Source organism: Megascapheus bottae, chromosome 11, assembly GCF_031878675.1.
Source record: "Megascapheus bottae isolate mThoBot1 chromosome 11, mThoBot2.hap1, whole genome shotgun sequence".
Classification (NCBI taxonomy): domain Eukaryota; kingdom Metazoa; phylum Chordata; class Mammalia; order Rodentia; family Geomyidae; genus Megascapheus; species Megascapheus bottae.
The window spans coordinates 3,019,101-3,036,232 of record NC_143519.1 but is presented as its reverse complement, the minus strand read 5'-3'; the positions used below and the strand labels follow the sequence as shown (position 1 = coordinate 3,036,232).

Genomic DNA, 17,132 nt, shown 5'->3' with positions numbered 1-17,132 from the left:
GTAACACGATGTTAAATGCTTTGTGGGGATTATTTCTGAAAGGCAGTTTGAGACTTTTTGTCCCCTCTTAATTGCTGCAGAAGTCTAGAAAATAACAGGTGCTAGGGGTGGAGCTCACTGTGGTGGTGCCTGAGGTCAGTTTACAAATCACTTCCTACATAAGGGAGTTCCTATTGGAATAGGATGCTTCCTTCCATCTTTGGAGATCATTTTTCTTCCAATTTCCAAGTGCCCATCAAGCCATGGTGCTTTCAATAGAACATAAAGCAAAATGCCCTTCTGAGCTGTGGAGATACTGGGATGGAACTTGCTTCTGTTAGTAATGCACTGGGCTTAGACAGAGCCTGCAAAAACCATGGAGGTGTTTGGGAAGATTTCATGCATGAAATATTCATGACTATTGGAAAAACAGCCCTCGATTTGTTTAAAATTTTCAATATATTCTACTTTCCAAAGATTTAATAGTTATATATATAATATAAATAAAATATACATACATGTAATATAAATAAAAAGCATATAAATGATTTAGAAATTATATATGTAATATATATTACACATAATACAAATACAATGAAAGATCTAAGTAGATGCAAGAATAAAATATAAGTATAAACATGGACAGCAAACAAATTATATAGATATATAAGTAATTATAAAACTCTTACTGGAGTTATCCATGAACTCATGCACATACATAAGGCTTAAAATTTGTTCTTGTTTGTTTCTGTATCATGTGCTAAAAAAAATGAGAGAGAGAGAATAAAACAAGGCTGCCACAGTCTGTCCAATCTCTGCTTCTCAGATCATGTATTAAACCCCTAAAAAATAAGGCATCATTCATTAACAATTTAGAAAAGATAGATTTCTCTCTAATTAAAAGAATTAAATCTATCTGATTTTTTTCCTTGAATCATTGCTCCATTTTCAAATCCTGTTATTCTGTGTTAAATTGAAAAAAAAAAAGAAAGCACTTTCTTTTTGTTACAGAATCTCACAGCTACTTTAATCAGAGGAGAAAGATAGAACTAATGAAAATCACCAACCAGAAGTCTATTGTGTATATTAAGAACCATCCTCATCTCACAGGACTTTTGCCGAAGTCCTCACTAGGACCAGACTTGAGGTCTGGGGACGCACCTAGTCTGTGGATGGATGAGCCTGGACTTCTTAGGGTAGAGGTTCCTCCTGGCTCAGTCAAAAGGCAATCCAACTGCATCCTATATTTTGCAGCTGTCTGTCTAGCTGCCTGCTACATGGGGAAGGGGAGAGTCAGTGTGTTCAGAAGACCTTCTGTGCACAAGGTATTGTGCATTTGTACATATGTGGGTCTAAAACACAAATTCTCATCCATGCCCATTTTCCCCTAGGGTTTTGAATATATATTTTTCATTTTCATTGAACCGTATCATTCTTTAATAACAGTTTTAAATCCATGTGGTCCTCCGACATGTTGACAGGTAATTGAAAGTGGAGCCGCCCGCGGGCTGTGGGGAAGGTTGACTGGAAGGTGATCAGGATTGATCAGACTTCTCCTCTGCCCCCCCCCCCCAGGTGCAGCTCATGCCCCCTGCTCCGAATGACGACCTGGCCACACTGAGTGAGCTCACGGATGGCAGCCTACTCTACGAGATCCAGAAGCGCTTCGGGAATGATCAGGTCTACGTGAGTACCTTGGCGCCACCTCCCGCCCTGTCTTGCTGGTAGCGCCACCTCCCTCCCTCCCTCCCAGGCACCAGCTATTATTACAGGAGAGTGTGCCTGGGGCTGTCTGGCTGTGCTGGTGGCTGAGCCTGGATTCTTAGGGTCCAGGTTCCTCATGGCTCAGTCCAAAGGCAATTCAACTGCATCCTATATTTTGTAGTTAAGGATAAACCAATACCACACATGGAGACACAAGTACTCATGGCAGTTAGGTTTTCCTGTGGTCGCCATTGCTATGGAGAAACTTGCTAGAACAGGTAGGGTCTGCACGTCACCTACAGAATGCCACAGGTACCGACTGCTTAGCCTGCCCGCGTGGCCCATCCAGCAAGAGAAGACCCACTGTCCAGGCGTGAGGGCCACTGAAAGTGACAACACCGTCGTTGCTCAGAATTGTCAGGAAGCATCACCATGTATAAAATGAGAAACATATCCAGAGTTCTGATGATAGGATTTTATAAGTGATCTGCAGGGCTTCTATCTTGTTTTATGTGCTATTTTGTTCAATACTGATAACAGTTTAGACAATCTATAATTTCACACTTTATCTACTCTCTCCTTTCCTCTCTCTTTCATTTTCTTTCTCTCTCCTTCCTCTGTGATTTTGTTACACTCTTGACAGAACACAGGGAAATTCAATCAGAAAGTCTGTAGAGAATTGTGATTATGCACATACCTGTTATTCTTTCTTGATAACACTCATTTTTCCTCATCTACTGAGAAATTGATTAAGCAATTTTCATGTAAATGTGAAGCCTGAGATCTTGCACGTAATAACTTGTCAGATACTGATTTGTCTATGAAAATGCAATACAACATCTTAATGCTTGGATAAATTGCCTGTCACAGTAAATATACTCAAAATTAAATACTTGTATCAAAATTAATGAAATTGAATCATTGGCATAAAGTGGGAAACCTGATTACTTTGATCCCTGTCACCCCTTTGTTTTCATTCTGTTATGTGGGTCTTATTTGAATTCTACTCTCAGTACAGTTATAGAAAGGCACATACTAGAAAACTGAATGTTTTGTATTTCTTTATCTAATTTGTGCTTTCCAGTGGTCTTGTCTCCTAAATATCTACTTACTCTGACTTCCCTGTATCTCATGGCCTCCACTGTCTGCGAAGTCTCCCCAGGGACAAAAACGAGCATCCCCGCAGGAGGCCTGGGATCAAAATGATTGGATTTGTTTAATATGAATTTACAAATAGTTCATTGAATGTGCTATCTCTTACTTCTTCCCTGTATTCTCCATACTGATGTCTAAGTTTTATAATTTGATATTTTAAAGATAACGTATAACATAGACAAGGCATGAATTTTTCACACTTCTTTTACAGACTTTTGTGGGCGATGTCCTCTTGCTTGTGAACCCATTCAAGGAACTCCCCATTTATTCTGCCCTGGTGAGTCTGTCTCCTGCTGTGACTACGTTTTCATGTGTTTCTGACAAGCCAGGGCCTTTTCCATCCTGTTATGAGCAGGATGCTTCTCCTGATGCATGGCTGTGGTGTTCACGCTTGCGCAGGGAATCCATTGCCCCATCGTGTTCAGACAGCGGGGTCCAGTGACCCACTGGCTTCCTCCCTTGGTTCAGTTACCCACTGGCTTCCTCTGATGTCTCTGGTGATCTGGGCCTTCTGGCATCTTCTCTTGACTCTTTTTGACCAGGTGGCCCTGAAGGTACAAACTAGTTGCTTTGCAAAATAAAAGCTAAGTATGTCGTTTCTTCATGACCCAGGAATCTTTGTATGCATTTGATTAAAGTCTAGTTGAACAAAATTGATTACAAACTCAAGGACTGGAAATGTGTGCCGTCTCAAGGATGGCAGACAGAAAATTGGCATTTTACTGAAATTAATTTAATTAAAGGTTTTTTGGAGGAATAAATATGGAAATAGATATGGCATTCAGCCATAATTCTTTCTTATAAGCAGGTTTAGAATCCTTGCTGTCTTGGGTTGCTAATGCGAAGGATCACGGAGAGAAATTGTGTTTGACATAAAATACCAGTTTCAGATTCCTCCACAAATATCTATTACACCGGATTTTGACGAGTTGATCTTCTGAAAGACACCAGAATAATTTAAAGCCTGTGGACCAAGAAATGGAGGATTTAATACAAGCCTCCACTTAAACATTATGTCAGCTGCCAAGGGGCTGAGAAGGGTGCAGCTTTACCTAATTTCACAAGTGTTTTGTAGAATCGGCTGCCACTGAGCAGTAGAATTTCCTTTTGTTTGGTAGGACAGGAGACCTCGGAGTGTCCTGTTCACAGCCGTGCTGTTTTCTGGCCATCTGTCCCCAGGTCTCCCAGCTGTACCTGAGCCCCACGGGGACACGGAGCCCCTCGCTGCCCCCACACCTCTTCTCCTGCGCAGAGCGGGCCTTCCACCGTCTCTTCCAGGAGCGGCGTCCCCAGTGCTTCATCCTCAGGTGAGCCTTCCTCTCCTGGCCACACCCTGGGCTCCAGGGGCCTGTGCTCTCTTCCCACCACGCCCCTGCATTCGATGCCACCTCTGAAGCTGCTCCCACACACCTCCACAGTAAACACATTCCACTGGTGACAGAGGAAGGAGTCCATTCTTCTTCCTTTCAGAAGTAACCCTAGGTATAGCAAAATTGTTATCAACAGAGTTAGCCCGAAACTCATTTCACTTGGGAGATTGAAGACTCAGAACCACAAGTGTTTCTGGGATTGAAAGAAGCCTAGGGAAAGCAAAAATCTAAATGCACATGAGCCCGAGACACTGCTTACACTGCTTACATCCAGCCCCAATACAGCGTGATTCCTTGCTAATGGATGCTTTCATGTCCTCCCCTGCCCATCCATGAATCCCCACAGAGCACCAATGGACCAGGGAGTTTAGTGCCCAAGTGTCGGAATGCTCAGGAGGTTAGTTCACAGTGAAGAAGGAATTATTCAGAAAATCAGGAGATACTGCAGCAAGTAGGGATGAAATGTGATTGGCTACTTATAGAGGATTCCAAAAATCCGTGGTACCAAAAGGAGATCCTCCTCCAAGAATTTTACTTTACAGTAAGCCATATGCCTGCCAGGCAAAGCCATCCACAAACACTCATAGCTTTACCTGGCTGCTTGTGAGTGGTGTGTGTTGGAAATCGAACGTGTAAACAGCATAACTCATGTCCAAGTGAAAACCAAAAACAAACAACAGTGTAAAATACAGAAGCTAAATAAGCCCCAAAAGACACATTTAGGATTCTACATGAGCTTTAATTTATCTGTTTTAGTTATTGTTTTTGTTGGCCATGGGACTTGAACTCAGGGCCTTGGCGCTATCTCTGAGTTCTTTTGCTCAAGGCTAGCACTCTACTACTCTGAACTACAACACCACTTCTGGCTTTCTGGTAGTTAATTGGAGATAAGAGTCTCATGGAATTTCCTGGCCAGCTTGGCTTTGAACTGTGATTCTCAGATCTCAGCCTCTTGAGTAGCTGGGATTATAGGTGAGAGCCACCAACACCTGGCTATTAGTTGGGTTTTCTGCTCTTGCTGACTCAGTTGATTCTAAAGCAGATCTTCCAAGTGGTGGTTTATTGTCAAAGCCACTGGGCACCAGTGGCACATGGCTATAATCTAGCTACTCGGGAGGCAAAGAGGTTTGAGAGACTCCAGCTCAATTAGTGGACCAATGGCGTGGCTCAAGTCACAGTGCACTATCCATGGTCAAAATAGCCCAGAAGTTGAAGCTCACACACACACACACACACACACACACACACACACACACACACACACATACGAGCACGCATGCATGCTCACATAAACACGTACGCGACATCGATTCTGAAAGGGAACACAGGTCTTCCTTTGGGAGTCTCCGCAAGACTGAGCCTTCTAACTGTGTTTGCCCCACTTCCCACATGCTTTTGCTTGTGGGATTTCTTCTCCAGAACTTCCTACTATTTTCCAGCATCGGTGCTCCTTTGTGACGTAGGTAAGGCAGATAACACCAGGTATCAAAACCCTTACTTTAAACAAAGCCACATTTCTTTACCCATTCAAGTCCAGAGTGGCCAGGAAGGACTCACGTGCTGGGCTGAGGAGCAAGCCTCACCTTGTGGGGTGTGTGATGCCAGTGTCCACTTCCCTGGTGCTCCCACAGCTCTGTCTAGGTGGCTTTCTTCACTGCCCTTGGCCTGGACCAAAGCCAAGGCTTCCTCCACTGCGGCCAGCATATTGAACCTGGTCCCCGGGGCCCCAGCTTATGATGCCCCTTCCTGGCCCAGGGGCGCCTGCTTTCGGTCTATTCCAAGCTCCTTCTCTCCCCCAGTGAAGCTCCCCATCCCATTTAACAGGAGAGGAAAGCTGTTCACACACCCTCCCCGCACTTCCCTGGTGTGCATGAGATGCTGACAGGGCAAAGTTTGAGAACTGGTCCTCAAGGCTAGAAGGTTCAGAAATGGATTTCCAGGTCGTTTACAGATGGACCAGAAACAAACTTAATTGTCTTTTCTAAATCCATTTGGATATCACACTTTATAATCAAATGGTTTAAGTCAGCACAGAGGAGGAGACTAGATGTCTTCATTCGCTGACAACATGAGACATAAACCATAAATTCTCAACTTCTCTTCTGGCGACTTGCTCTTTGATTCAGTTCATTTAAATAAATGTCCTAAGAAAGGATCAAAACCTGTTGAATAACATGTAAATGCAGACTACTTTGGTGAATCTTTCATCGGGATTTACAAATAACTATTGGATACCAGACTGCATTTGTAATTCCCCCAGGATCATCTGGTATCAAGGGCTATCACATAATTGTTTGTAGGAAACGGAGCAGTGGATGAAGTCACCAGCAAGCGTTGTCAAGATCATTCAAGGTTACTTGGCCATCTGAGCCTCGATTAAAGAAAAGTGCAAATCCTCCAGCCTCAGGCCTCAGCGGCACCTGGAAAGCCACCGTTAGAGCGCACAGCGCCATGCTTGCCGCTCTGGTCTCAAGAGCACGCTGGACACCTTGCATATCTTGAGCTGGAAGCCTTGTTTTCTAGATAAGAACACTCAGCAGAGGGAGGACCTTTCTTAGAGAGGTCCCAGGAAGACATGTCCCTTCCTTCTCTCGCCTGCTGTCACCTCAGCATCCCAGACAGCCAGACCACAGGGGTCTTTCCTGTCAGCCTGAGGCCTTTCTGCCATCCTGCTCATGGTATGAACCCTGGGCTGTCAGACCTTGCCTGACCAAGACTCTGTCTCCCTGGGGCACATGGTATAGGACATGCTTCCTGGATAGTTAGGTTGCATGCATGAAGCAGAAGAGTCTCTCCCGTCATGCGCCTGTCACAGGCCTCGCCATTCTCTCACCACCTTTGAGCCTGGGAGTGACCTTGGGTATTGAATATTCTTGTTGCCTTCTCTGAGCCAATGAGCGTATGTCCCCTGTTTTCTCTTAGTGGTGAGAGGGGGTCGGGGAAGTCGGAGGCCAGTAAGCAGATCCTGAGGCACCTGAGCTGCAGGACCAGCTCCAGCAGGGCCCTGTCCCACTCCAGGTTTAAGCATGTAAGTTGCTGCCTGCTTTGGCGAGTGCATGAATGAGTGTGGTGTGCCAAGAAAAATGTCCCTTATCAAGAAAGGGGACTGTCACAGTAGGCAGACACTGGTCAAAATGTGTGGGAAAAGATCACAGATTCACACATTTAAGGTAGGCAGCTCTGTGTTCAGCTAGATTGTGAACTGGAGGAAGAGACGTTTGCTGGAAGCGTGGGCCAGCTTCTCCCACACAGCTGAATGTTCTGCATTTCCCAAGCCAGCATGGCCTAGCACTGTTCCAGCAGTGTCGTGTTCCTCTTGAGCTTTACGGCATCATTCTTGCCTGTCTGAAGCCGCCTGTGGCTGCAGGTCACACTCTTTCTCTCTCTGCCACTGCTTCTTGGAGAGATTCATCCATGGCCTGTACAGAAGCATTCCATGTCTTGTGTGGCATAAGTAATATGAGGGTGTAATATGGAAAGTACCTAGGACCAAACCATGATGGAAAGTTTTCTAAATTCACTTACTGCTATATGGCCAAAAATGTTTACCATGAATAAACCATTTTTAAGCAATCAAGATCCTGAAAACTTGTGATGATTCTGTTGTGTTTACTTGCCAGATAAGAAGCAATGTTGTAAGGCTCAAGAGGAACACCACACTGTATTGGATACTTTTTTTTGTCGGTTGTGGGACTTGAACTCTGGGCCTGTGGGCACTGTCCCAAAGCTCTTCAGCTCAAGACTAGCGCTCTACCACTTGAGTCACAGCACCATTTCCAGTTTTCTGGTGGTTAATTGGAGATGAGTCTTACAGACTTTCTCTTTGACTTTTATCAAAGCCTGGGCTGGCTTTGAACCACGATCCTCAGATCTCAGCCTCTTGAGTAGCTAAGATTGTAGGCGTGAGCCACCATATTCAATGGTAAAAGAGTCTGCATGTTTATGAAAGAAACTCCAGGCTTCTACTCGTAGCAAAAGCAATAAATAGCGGTCCTAATAGCACAGCGCTGTCCTGATGATTGCCTTAGTAGCATAAAAGCTGTCATCATGACTGGCATTGACACCATGTAAGAGGAACAGGAATGATTGTTCCCATAAAATGTAATCCGTAAATATTGAAGAAGCATGACTTACTGTCCTTTAGTTACATTTTCATTTATACATTCAGGGCACGCAAGCCCTCTCATGATTTTATCTGAAAGTGAAGGGCAGGGTGGAGTAATGCTGAGTCCTGTTTTCTCAGTTCCCTAACACATCTGTGTACTGCCCCCTGCTGGACTAGTGTGAATTAAAAACAGAAACCACCTGGGCATTGTGGTTGAGCCCTGGGCATCTTGAATTTCAGGGCATGGGTAAGGAGCATTCCCACGCTTAGTGGGTTTAGCTTTATACCAGGTGCATCCTTCTGCATTACTCCAGAAGTCTGAGCCGTGATACTCCAACTAAGTGTTGAATTCTACAGTCAGATTCCGTGGGTTCAGGCCATTGGTTATAGTCTCTAACTTGAGAAAGTGAATCTGTTTTGTGTGTGAGAATGAAATAGAAACTGTGGTCAGGAGGGGTAAAGGCACACGGCACAAAGCCACATGCACTCCTCCACTGAAAGTGTGGTCAAGCATATGGCAGACACAGTGGAATCTGCGTCAATAGTTATGAAGAACAAACGTTGATCGCTGCTGACAGTTGTCTGTGGTCTTCCGGACACAAAGTCACAAAGGAACACAGAGGAAGCCATTTCTGAATGCAGGCAAACGAGGCTGGAGGACTTAGAGAACTTGGTGCATGCCCAGAATTGTCACCCTAGCCTGACTGCGAGGGGGGACTGCCACTTCCACTCCAAGGCGTATGTGGTTACTGTGGCAGGCACTTCCTGTCGGGAGAGATCCTGTCACTGCCTGAAGGTCCTTTCTTGCGTAGTCATTTGAGCACTACCCACAGTATAATTCAATTACCAGGCACTACCTGAAAATAAAAACCACAGAGTTTTAAAAATCTGTATTGTTAACTTTTGCAACAACTTTTACTTGACAGGACACATTATTAGATTGTAGTGTAGTTATACTATTCATTTCACGGTACATTTTGCATTAGATTGTTGTACTCATTTCATGCTGTTTCAGAAAAGTTTTTGTCATCACTACCATCAGTTTGTTTTTCAGTCACTTCATAATTAGGTTAATCATGTGAGCCCATATCATGGATTTTTGTGAGGACTTAATCATATTTAACTCTAAAAATTGAAAAACGAATGGTTTAACTTACTATTCCAACTTCTGGCATTTTCAAGGTTTTGATTAGAAACAAAGAGTTGTTTGGTATTCATTCTTGATACAGAATGCTTCTGGAAAGAGAGTCTTAGTTTGTCAAATGCCAAAACTAAAATGGAGACTCCAGAAAAATTGGAACATATAATAAAGTTCTCAAAAGTAATGTCTGTAACGAGAAATGACAGGAATGGGAGGAGACCGGATGACTGTCCAGGTGTGATTGTGCCCTCTTGTGGCCGACCCAGAAACTGCATCTGATGCATTTGAACCCCAGAAAAGCATTAAAATCTTCCAGATTTTAATATTTTGGGGGAATCTCTTGGTCACTGGTACAGTATGGAGAAGGGATTTTTTATCTCAAGGATATTATTATAGAAACCTGTCCCACAATCATTTCAGATCCCAAGATCAATCAGGGAGCTTTATTCCCTGAAGCTTCTCATCCCTGAAACAAAGCATATGATTGGTAGGACAGTAAAGACACCTTCCATGGGAGTCTCTGTCCTGCTTCTGAGGGAAGGCCTTTTGGTATCGGGGTAGGAAAGGGGAAGTTACTGGGGCTTCAGACTGAGAAGAGTCAGTGTGTAACTAGTAGTCCCAGGAATAAGAGTGTGTACCAGGTTTTACAGGAATTCATTATTTTAAAGCAAATTCTGACGTGCGTGTGTGCACGTAAGAGATGATTTTCCTCTATTTCTATACAGGGAGAATGTGAAGTAATCTAGGCATCATTTTATCAACAGTGGCTACAGTGTTAGACATTATATACTAATCATTCTCACTTGATGGAAGACTACTTTCAGTATAAAGCTGGTCACTGGTAGGTAGCTCAGGTCTATAATGATATCATACCTACTTAGGAAGCTGAGATCTAGAGAACTATGGTTCAAAGCTAGTCTCTATCCCCAAAATAACTAGCACAAAACTGGACTAGAGTTGTGGCTCAATGGATAGGGTGGACGCCAAGCAAGCAAAGTTGAGTGAGTGTGAAGCCCTGAGTTCAAACTCTGGGTTTAGGTGTACACACACACACACACACACACACACACACACACACACAATCAGTATGGACAATATGATGTTATTTGCAAACAACAGAACTTTCTAGACAATGGAGTATGTCCTGTTGTTTGCTGACTGACTTTTTCTAATGTGTCGATAAGTCAATTTTATTTTTTTAGTGAGCGGGCTCTTCTGTTCTGCAGGCCATGCACATCTTAGAAGCCTTTGGACATGCCAAGACGACCCTTAATGATCTGTCCAGCTGCTTCATAAAGTACTGGGAAGTGCAGTTCTGTGGGCAGAGTCGGCACATGACTGGAGGTAAGTGCAGACAGTGACAGAAGACTCGCTGTGCTGGGCTCTGGGCCACAGGAATCCCATCCTTCCTTTCTAGCACACCCAGTGCAGAGACACCAACTGTAAAGCATCAGTGAAGGGACGGGAAAGAGAACGCCTGGCTTTCACATGGATAAATTCCTTGTGGTATGCTGGGAAGTTCTTGGTTCTATTTGAACGAGAACTCAGGTTGGGCAGGCTGTCATTGAATCTACTAAGGTTATCAAGTGACAAGTGTGAATGGAAAAGAAATTGCAAGATGAATCTTCTCAGCATGATTTCTTTATAAGGTGGACACTGTGGAGCAAATGAAGCCAAAGGAAGTTGAAATGAACCGTAGTTACTAAACAAAGGAATGTAGTATGCCCAAGTCAGCCTTCTACAAATCTACAGAGCACACAGAAAAAAAAGCATTTTAAATAAAACAAATCTGTGTTTTAAACATGACTGAAACGAAGCCCAGAGTTAACATGAACACCAATCTAAATGTAAACAGAAAGTTTCTTGTTTAATTTAAACATGGCATATGTTTTATGAAAGTTAGGGTTTGACCTAGATGGTCTCTAGGATTTTATGCCTCGCTAGCCAGGAAAATCAATAATAAAATGCAACTGAGGGGATCATTTGCAGAAGTGTTAGTGCACAGACATTTGCTCATCATGAATGGTCTTTTGGAGAGCCTGATCTTATCTGGCCTTTTCCAGTCACCCTCTCCCCACATGGGAAGGAAAATAGGTTTGTGCTATCATCTGGAAAGAAAAGCATCTCTGTTCCACAGCAAGTGCATGCAATCAAAGCCCAGTACATAAAATCAAATCACTGCTACGCAAATTTACATAAATGATAAGTATCCCAGGAACAAGAAAGGGTGATTTAGCTTGAAGTCAGAAGGTTAGATTCTGCTATAGGGAAGTTGTTATCCTTTAGATCTAAGGCCAAAAGTTCTCAGGCTGCCTCGTTCTCAGGCTGTGGGTTCACGAGGCTCCACGGAGCTTGCTACGGCATGGAAATACCAGCATGGTTGAGCACTGGGCTCTAACTGACCAGCAAGTCATAGCTGCGGTCGCCAAGCCTGCAGATGGTTCCCCCGGTCACAGTGGCTAAGAGGGAGGCAGAGAGAGGAGGGCAGACATGAGAGGGCATGCTAGAACCCTTAGCCGCTCTGGTAAGTGGCTCCAGGAAGAACCCTGCGGAAATGCAGTCTCCAGCCTTCTGCACCTGCGCTGGACTCTGTGGGAAAAAGGCCTGTGGATTGTCCTGAGTGTGTTTGGGAGCAGAGTTCCTGCCTGACCCTGGCACCAAGAAGCCACGACCCAACCCGGGGCCTCAGAAGGACTTTCCTCCTCAGCTCAGTGTTCTCTTGCTCCTCACAGAGCAGCCAGAAGGCATCACGTTCATCGCACGTGCTCTCCTCCTCCTTCCTGTTCTGCGTCTACTTACAGTCTCCTTTAATTCAGGAGGTTCAATTCACACACAAAGTCCACGCTCAAAGAAGAGTACAGCAGAGTGTTCTCAAGCCTTTTGCCAACCACGGTCTCCTTAGCGCAGAGCAGCTGGGAAGAACTCTGACAACAGTTCAGTAATATTTCCACTTCAAAGTCTCCTTCCAAGGACGCAGGCAGGCAGCGATGGCCAAAGGCCTCTCTGCATTCCTTCACTGCCCACCCTGCTTCCTCCTCCTCTGACCCCGTGGCACCCTTGGTCTTCGTAGCCTCACCCTAGATCCTATTGATCCTTGGTGGTTATTTCTTTAAGTGATTATTTGGTGATTAGTTCTTTTAAGTGAAGAGTACCAAATCAGGACACCAGAGGTGTTTGAGAATGCACCCATGAAAGAGCACTCAGATCCAGTCCCCGGGGCTCCAGGCACCCGAGGGAGCTCACCTCGGAGCTCAGACCTCTGTTCCCCATGTTTTTTTTCATTTTTTATTGTAATTAATAGAAGGGTTACATGATATTTGCCAGATAGAAGGTGCATTAATTTGCATACATTGATACCCTTTCACATGTCTTGGTCCCCATTCCCTCCCCCCTACCCCCACCCCTCATCTTGTTTTCCCCCCTTCCCTATCCAATTTCAAATAACCAAATTCAAATATATCCTATATATCAGATAACAAAGTGAGATACTGTAACAATATGAGATAACCAAGGGACAGAAAAAGAGATGAGAGATAACATAGTACATTAAGGACAACAATCACTCATTATATGGCTTTTGTTTCTATATCCTAGAGGTCCTTTCATTTAGCATCATTCTATATGGCCTTATGTATCAAGATTTTGCTCTATTGCAAATCTTTGCTAGGAGAGCCCAAAGTTTCTACTGATTATGACAAATGAGGGAAACCATTGAGTCTAAGTTCCTTTGAGTCTGGCTTACTTCACTTAATATGATTTTTTCTAAGTCTTTCCATTTCCTAACAAATGGGGTGATGTCATTCTTTCTGACAGCAGCATAGAATTCCATTGTGTACAAATACCACAACTTGTTGATCCTCTCATCAACTGAGGGACATCTGGGTTGGTTCCATATCTTTGCTATGGTGAATAGTGCTGCAATGAACATCATTGTGCTAGTGGATTTCGTATGTCCTTGTTTCTGGATGATTGGGTAAATGCCAAGTAGTGGAATTGCTGGGTCATAGTGTTCCCCGTGTTTTTAAGTGATGTGTTTGAGGATGTTTTCCAGAGAGCAAAGCCTGAAAAGTCACAGTTTCAGAGTGGTGACAAAACTGAAGAGAAAGTTGTGGGGTTCGGAGCTTTACTGGTCTGGTACCTGCTGGCACAGAGCTAAGGCAGAGGGAGTGTGCTGAACTAAGTGGAGATCCTGAGCTGTTGTCACAAATTCACACATACTGGAAACCACTGGCTGGACTTCTGGTCATTCTGGAGGCTGGAAGTGTGGACCCCTGTGTGGACCCCTGTGCTGGGCGACCCCCCCCCCAGCATAGGCTGTTCTTGCTGGCTTACCCCGGTTCCTGAGCTGGATGTCCCTTCTTTGCCTTTGGGCTGTGTGCCCCTACCTGTGGCTGATGAGACATGCCCCTCACCCTGTCCCTCTTCTTTTTTTTTTTTTTTTTTTTTTTTTTTGCCAGTCCTGGGCTTGGGCTTAGGGCTTGAGCACTGTCCTTGGATTTTTCTACAGGCTAGAGTTCTACCACTTGAGCCTCAGCACCACTTCTGGCTTTTTTTGCTATATATGTGGTACCGAGGAATCGAACCTAGGTCTTCATGCATGCTAGCAAGCTCTCTACCACTAGGCCAAACTCCCGGCCCCACCCCACCTTGTTTTAGTGACTTCCCAGCTCTAGAGGGACCCCATTGGAAGTGGCATGCCTCTGTGTTGTCTGAATACCCACACGAGGGCCTCATGCAGTAGGACTGGAGAAGAGTTCACGGTGTCTGTTCTGGCACCCAATCCAGCCAGTGATAGAGTCCAAGGGAAGACTCTGTCTCCTAACTTAATTCCAGACTGAACATGGCACTACCAAGAAAAATACACTATGATGATTTTTAAGAAGCTATATATAAATGTGATACTGGTGGGTGATCTTTATCAAGATGCCTTGTAAAAAATGGAAGCGTCATTAAGTTATTTTGCAACATCTTTAAGTAGAGATGAATTTTAAATATTGCTAAAATAGTTAATCCACGTACAGCCTGGCTTTTAGAGTAAACTCACTTCAAATAAGTGCATATTAGAAGCTGATTTTATACTTCATGACAGATGGGTTTTCCTCAAATTATCAACATATATACCATTTTATTGGGCAGGGAGTATCATCAGACTGATTTTAAGTTTACTGTGTGTGATATTTCCTTTATTGTCATCTTTAGGGTGACTTAGATACTCTTATGCCAATTCTTCCCCACGGAGCTAACTACAAATCATAGCATAGGAGATAATCCGGTTAGTTTGATGAGGCATCATTTACAGAAAAGTAAAAATTATTACCATTTTGGAGAAAATCTAATTAATAAATAATATTCTATTCTAGATCTAGACCTAGTATTTCTCCCCGTGTGATTATTTACCAACTCTCAATACATAGCGGGAGGCACCATTCAGGGTGGAATGACTGACAAAGCATCATACTCTCATCACAGAAGTGAGTTTGAAGGGGATGAGTGCATAAAAAGAGCAAGTTTGCCAAAAGAGGTTTAGGTTCAGAGAAAGCTTACCAGAAGAGGACTGGCGTGACTTTCGTGTGATACTTGAGAAAAGTTGCCAGAGCCTCTGCATTCTCATCCAGGCCTCCCTGACACATCTTTGTCTTGTGCCGGATGATTTCTCAGAGAGTGAGGTGATGTTGTCTTCTGGGTTGTTTACTGTTGAAGAGAACCTTGAAGAGCTGTTCAAAGAAAATGCAGCTTTTCTCTAAAGCTTACAGTGGTCACGGGCTGTTGGACACCAAGACTGAATGCATTCACTGAATCCTGCCAGTGGCCGTGTCCAGTTCACTGGGTCACACTGAGCACAGTGAGGCTGGAAACTGAGGACACCAGCTCCCAGGCCTGGAAGAACACAGTGATCATAGACTCTGCTCTGTCCTGGCACTGACCCTTCCTCTTCTTCCCTGGTTCCTCTTTGCCCGACTTTCCACACCTCGTTTTCTCTTCTGTACATTCTGGGTCATCACCCCAGACTCTCCAGGGGCCCATCAGTATACAATGCATGACCGTGGCTCTTCAAGCCACTCCCCTTCTCGCTTTTTCACATTCATGTCAAATGTAATCTTCTCCCACTCTCAGAAATAGGCTACAATTAGCAGAGAGAAAGAGCACATAAGATTTTATAAAACATGTAAGTCTCGAGCTGTTATTACCTGGGTTCTTCGAAAGCTGTTTTCCACTTGGACGTTGGCAATCATGATATCCCAAGGCCACCACCTTCTTCCTGCCTTGTTGCCATTTTCTGTGCTTGGACAGTGATTGATGAATTCCTTGCTGGCTTGAGTTTTCTTCTAAAGGATCTACCAAGAGTTGTGTTTTGGTTTTTAATCTTCATGATCAGAACCCCACTAATCCACAGCAATTTCTTTCCCAGGGAAAGCTAACAAAGATGATTCGTAATTGTGCTGGTGCTGAGTTTTGATGGAGATATCGCAGTCACTCTGTGATGTGGCGTTTGATTAGTTACAGGCGTAGCGAGGGGCGGCTCAGTGGGTTTGCTGAGATGAGTGTGGTTTCCTCGTGCACTCACTCTCCAGATGCACCAGGGTGGCCCAGCTACAAGACACTTCTAACTAGGAAGGAGACAACACATGAAGCGCAGAGTTTACATCTGTATGGACTGAAAAAAAAATACCTAACGAGCACCCAATTATGGTGACATTAATGTTATTAACTTTAAACATAAAATCCTCCAGGCACAACGTGTATAAGAAGAAAATAAAAGGAAAAGAATGAAAATTTTCAAATGAAAGGTTCAGCTTGAAATGATCGCCTGGTTGAGTGGTTGTGAACACAATGAAGAAACCCCTGTCTTCTCATATCTCTGGAGTGTGGGGGTCAGTCCACCACTGTGACACCCTTCCCCCACGCTGTGACACGGGTCCTCAACTGGGCACCGTCCTCTGAACCCACACAGCGGTGGGACAGAGCCAACTCTCAGACGTAACATGGCCCTCAGTTAGTGAGACTGTTACCCCCCTTGGTGACAGTGCCAGCACCTCAGTTAACTCAGTACCACTTAAGTAGTAGAGAAAACAGTTGCCGCAGAGGAAGAGGAAGAGAAAAGACAATGGGATTTTCAGTACTTCCATTTCACGTTCCTGGAAACCTAAAATCAGCTTTAGAAAATAAAGTCTGTTCATGTTGTTATCTCTCATAATTAATTCATATGTATATGCAATGTGCACATGTTAAAAAAGATGGTAAAATGACATCTAATGGAATGATTTCTCTTTTCTTAACCAGCCAGAATTTATACTTATATGCTAGAGAAGTCCAGACTTGTGTCTCAGCCGGTTGGCCAGAGTAATTTCCTGATTTTCTACTTGCTAATGGATGGGTTATCTGCTGAAGAAAAATACAGACTTCACCTTAATAAATTGTCTGCCCACCGGTGAGTGATTCACATTTTCTCTCTGATGGTACTTCCTTCGAATGGGGATTATACTTCACAAGTTCTGACTTGTACTCCTTACTTTTTTAAAGGTGTGCTGGTGAATAAAAAGAAAGGTTGAGTATTATGAGGTTGGAACTGTTTGTTAAGCAGAGTTATACCTGTGTGTTAGGGTGAAGTTTTATTTATATGTATGAATTTATATTTCTAATTTACTGGTCTTTAGATTAGAGTGCGAAAGTACTTGTG

General features: G+C 43.9%; 1 protein-coding gene across 1 annotated transcript in view; it reads left to right on the top strand.

Moving 5' to 3' along the window:
* The window catches only part of Myo16 (myosin XVI), a 337,213-nt gene that overhangs the window by 145,987 nt on the left and 174,094 nt on the right, over positions 1–17,132 (top strand). Inside the window, exons 11-16 of the mRNA XM_090341887.1 lie at positions 1,555–1,665; positions 3,050–3,115; positions 4,018–4,145; positions 7,131–7,236; positions 10,681–10,798; positions 16,736–16,883. Coding sequence (XP_090198013.1) covers positions 1,555–1,665; positions 3,050–3,115; positions 4,018–4,145; positions 7,131–7,236; positions 10,681–10,798; positions 16,736–16,883 — 677 coding nt within the window. The remainder of the gene's footprint in view (positions 1–1,554; positions 1,666–3,049; positions 3,116–4,017; positions 4,146–7,130; positions 7,237–10,680; positions 10,799–16,735; positions 16,884–17,132) is intronic.